Genomic DNA, 4373 nt, shown 5'->3' with positions numbered 1-4373 from the left:
TAAATCTTAATTTGATTATCGCTGGAAAAATCTAGAAAAATTTTGTGTTTTTTTTGTTGCTTTTTTGAATGGGCATACTTTATTCATTTTGCTTGCAGTGTAGTTGTATAGCTTTTTACATAGATTACATAAATTGAAAATTGAAAAAACAGATTATTGTATAGTTAAATGCATATACATATACAGTATATAACAATTTGGTTTAAAAGTGCTTCTGAAGATTAAATATTCTTTGCTTTACTTTTTTGGTGGGTGTATGGTTGTTTTTTTTTTTGTTCGCTTTGCTTGGTTTAATACAAATTTGCATTATTAAACCGATTTGGGCAACATGGCAAAGATGCCAGGTTTCAGATTATTAACATCCTGTACGGTAAAATCGCCAGTGAAATGATCATTCATAATCAATGTACGTTTCTTGCTGGCATCTATATGATAGGCCTCCCAAATGATATCGAATTCCAATTCTGGCAAAATGGCTGTGGTTGGATCCTCGGGCCACCAGAACTTATTGATAAAGTATGAACCCTGAAAATGACGACGGAAATGATGAATGCGATGTAGTTGAAAACGATATTTGCCCTATGTGTATGAAAATTGTTGTTTGTTTGTTTGGAATGCATTTATCTAATATCGAGGAACGTGTGGCTTACCTTGGCAATGGGACAGCTTTCAACAATATTGCCAAATTCACGAATAAAACCATGTACGAAACGTCCCACTGGCGATTTATTGGCAAATCCAAGAATACGGCAGATATTGAGAGTGGTATTCAGAGTGGTCGTATACATGGGATCCAGTTTATTCGTGATGCGAACCTCCAAATGAATGTCGACATCATGCAATTCCTGATGCACCTCCATCGAGAAATTCAAATGAGGATCGCTGTGATCATAGACCACTTTGTGGCTAACAAGTTTCTCTTCGCTCCAGATTTTAATATCCTTAAATTTCGGACGTAACATTTTCTGGCAAAAAAAGAAAAGAAAAAGGTCAGTTTAATAAACATTGTTTCGTTAAAGTTCTTCATCTGAAATGATCAGTCAATTTAGTTGTAGATTCTTTTTAATATTCTGGTTTAGTTGCAGATTCCAAAGACAAATGGAATTGGTTTAATGATAAAGCCGAAAAAACCCTTTTCGGTATTTCACGGTATTTTGGTATTAAATTAAGAAAAGGATGATGTCAGGATGAACACTTGCACAATGAAGGATTAACTGATCAACTGATTTTCATTTATCACACTTTAGTTTATATTCTGAGTCAGAAAAATCTGAAGATCAGAAAGGAATCACTTTTCATAATCACACAAAAAAAAAGAGAAAAAAAAACACTGTCTTCAAAAACAAAAAAGAATTTTTTTTGTACATTCAATGATTGTCGATAGTTTCATTGCGCCTTTAATTAACTTACCTCCGCGAAAACTCCATGAGACATGGCCAAAAGGACCACAAAAATAGTATTTACTAACATAATGCTTGATCACGTTGGTCGTACTGTTTGACTTTTCCAACGATGCACTGGCTATTTATAATGCCGGTGAATATTGTAATATTCTATGGAAATTGCTTTCAACATTTAGCTAATCGATCTTATCGAAAATGGATTTCGAAATGAAATGCTTCAATGATTTGTGTAAAACAAAAAACAAAAAAATTAAACTCTGACCCCATTTAAGCCAGGTAATGCACCATGCATCATCAACGGCAAGATTCTCATCTACTAATAACCGAAATACTTTGTTAGCCATTGGACCCTATCTCAATTTCCAATTATTCGAATATAAATAATGTATAATTGAATATATCACAATCAGTAGATAATTGTAGCGAGATGCGTGAAGTGCTGAAGAAAAATTATACTCTATTATTGGTATTATTAGTGGTATGTCCCATGACTGGGGCATGGGTAAGTTTCGAGTTCAAAAATGAAAGTATTTAATGAAATTAATTTTCAATAATTTTCTTGTGTGTGTGTGTTTATTTGTTTTTATTTTAGCGTGCTTTCAAGATCATATTCACACGCATCGATTACGAAGTTAATGATAAAATTGTGACTGTTAATGTTCAGATACAAAATGAAACCGATTCCAGTATCACTGTCGAATTCAAAACCCATGAGGTATTAAACGATGTCTATCTGACGGCAAGCTTGGCCTTGGAAAACGATAAGGGCAATTATTCCACTCTACTAAATCATACCGTAAACTTTTGCAAAATGCTTAAAATCAGAAATACGGATCCATTGATACGCAGCATTTACGATGATTTAATACGACATGGTAAACTAATCAGAGATTGCCCCGTACAGAAGGGTACATACAGTCTGACAAATTATCAAGTGGATGAGGAATTGATGCCCAGCTTTTTACCCGAAACGAATTTTCAATTTACTTTGATTTTAAGTAAACCCCAAAATGATGTTATATTTCGGGGTATAATATATGGACGCATCGATAAATCGAAGGGTTTCAACAATCTCAAAATGTTTAGTTTGGGTTAAAGACAAAAAAAAAAGAACCAAAAAATTATCCTATTAAGTGTTGTATATTCTTTTCTTTATATTTTTCTCTCAATAAAATTTCTCAATAAAATGTTGTACATTGCAATCTCTATTAGAGAGTTTTTCATTTTCAATATTTAAATGGGGAATTTGGTTTTTGGTTAGTCGAAAAGATTTTGATGAACGAAATTTCATTATACAATCAAAATTTTTAAAAATCGATAGAAGATTCATAGGTAAAATCAGGATTCATGATAATTGAATCGATTTTTATCAACTGTCATTGATCAAAGCATTAGTCAAAGTTAGAATAAGAATTTTGAGATAGAAAAATCTACAAAAACTTCTATATTTACTTGGAAAGGGAAAGAAATGATATGCAAGAATGAAGAATATTGTAAATTTGTGTCACGCTCTCATCACTATTTAGAGCTCTTAGTCATTGCACTATATGCACGATGTCTGGTGTATGTCTCTCTATATATCTGATTCTGTATTTTAGTATGCAAAATGCCTTTTGTCGCACGATTGACGTCATTGTCGCCTCATCATCAGGCGATGGAGGACCACCCCATGTTCCATCTCCCAAATAGTAGTAGCTAAAGTAGCAGCAGTAGAAGGTAGTAATGCCTTCTCCTTACTCTAAGGCATTGCGCCGCCATCGTCACGTGTTTGCTTGCTCGACTGCGAAATTCGCATGTTTACCCGACGGTGACAAGCTGTCTGCAAGAGGCAAAAGGGGCGAAACCCAGCGCGCAATTGATGACGCTTGATAATGGCAATGGCAATGGCTATGGGAAGACATTGGCTGCCATATGTCTGTCTGTCTATCTGTCGGTCTGTCTGTCTCTCTCGGTATGAGTATAAGTGTATGTAGTGCAGTGCTTGATGATGAGCAACAGACGACAATGATTTAGAGGAGTTTCTGTGAGTTGTCAGGAGTCGGCAGAGCTCATATGTTAGAAGGTAGTAAGTTGATTGGTAGCTGATATCGTTAGGGTTAATGTTTGCTTTATCTCACTCTCTCTCTCTCTCTCTTTGTATCTATCTCGCTTTTACTGTGTGTGTTTGGACGAAAACTTTAAGCATTAAAATAGAATTCTAATGTTAAACAAATTTTGATCAAACCTTTTTTTATTTTGCCTATAAAAGGGTGCAATTCAAAATCAAACCACGTAATCGACCAAAAGGCCTCTAACAAAACTTTTTGCTAGTTATTTTCTTGCAAAAGACAATAAAAAGTTGTGAAATATATATTTTACATTTTTATGCAACAGCTGCTGCTTAGCTATCCTAGCAAAGAATAGCGTAAACATCCCCCTCTCTCCCCCTCTAACATTCTATGTCCTCCCACTCTTTCCTCTTGATGTTGTTTTTTTTTGGTTTTTTGGCTGTGAACTGTAATTAAGGATGCATTGCACATCGTTTAAGCCAAAAAGTCGTTGACAGCAAATGAGACTCTGTCGAGACTGACTGAGTCAGCGACTGGAAAAAAGACTGTGTGTGTGTGTGTGTGTGTGTATAAACCAACACTCTATATATCTAAGCTTATAAAGAGCGACAATAAATCTTTTCTTTTGGAGTCGCGCTAGTAGAAAAAGTGCAATAACTTGGAAATGTGGCGGCACCTTTTGATATATGTATAATATACATACCTAGATATATATATATAGGTATATATATATGTATGTATATATCGGTGCTAATTGTTGCACAATTCACGTCAAAGTGGTGTTACCTTTTTGAATAATAGAATGTCCAACATTTGTTGGCCTATAAAAAGCTTCTTCACGTCTCTCACCTGTTGTCAATTTGTTTTGTCGTCCTTCCGTCCGGCTGGAAATTGAAATTTATGCAATTTTGCGTTTCGCTTG

The 4373-nt window shown here is 34.7% G+C and overlaps 2 protein-coding genes across 2 annotated transcripts; one reads left to right on the top strand and one right to left on the bottom strand.

Moving 5' to 3' along the window:
• Nucleotides 1–309: 309 nt before the first annotated feature.
• Nucleotides 310–1470, bottom strand: LOC6638871. Its single transcript, XM_002062213.3, has 3 exons — nt 1411–1470; nt 651–965; nt 310–525 (listed from the first exon to the last, which is right to left on the bottom strand). The coding sequence occupies exons 1-3, from the start codon at nt 1468–1470 to the stop codon at nt 310–312; spliced, it is 591 nt and encodes a 196-aa protein (XP_002062249.1).
• Nucleotides 1471–1830: 360 nt separating this feature from the next.
• Nucleotides 1831–2499, top strand: LOC6638872. The gene is made up of 2 exons (XM_002062214.2): nt 1831–1905; nt 1996–2499. The coding sequence occupies exons 1-2, from the start codon at nt 1831–1833 to the stop codon at nt 2497–2499; spliced, it is 579 nt and encodes a 192-aa protein (XP_002062250.2).
• Nucleotides 2500–4373: the final 1874 nt, after the last annotated feature.

The sequence above is a fragment of the Drosophila willistoni genome (genome assembly GCF_018902025.1).
Source record: "Drosophila willistoni isolate 14030-0811.24 chromosome XR unlocalized genomic scaffold, UCI_dwil_1.1 Seg144, whole genome shotgun sequence".
Lineage (NCBI taxonomy): Eukaryota > Metazoa > Arthropoda > Insecta > Diptera > Drosophilidae > Drosophila > Drosophila willistoni.
The sequence above is the reverse complement of the archived record's forward strand: the minus strand, read 5'-3'. Positions and strand labels throughout refer to the sequence as shown.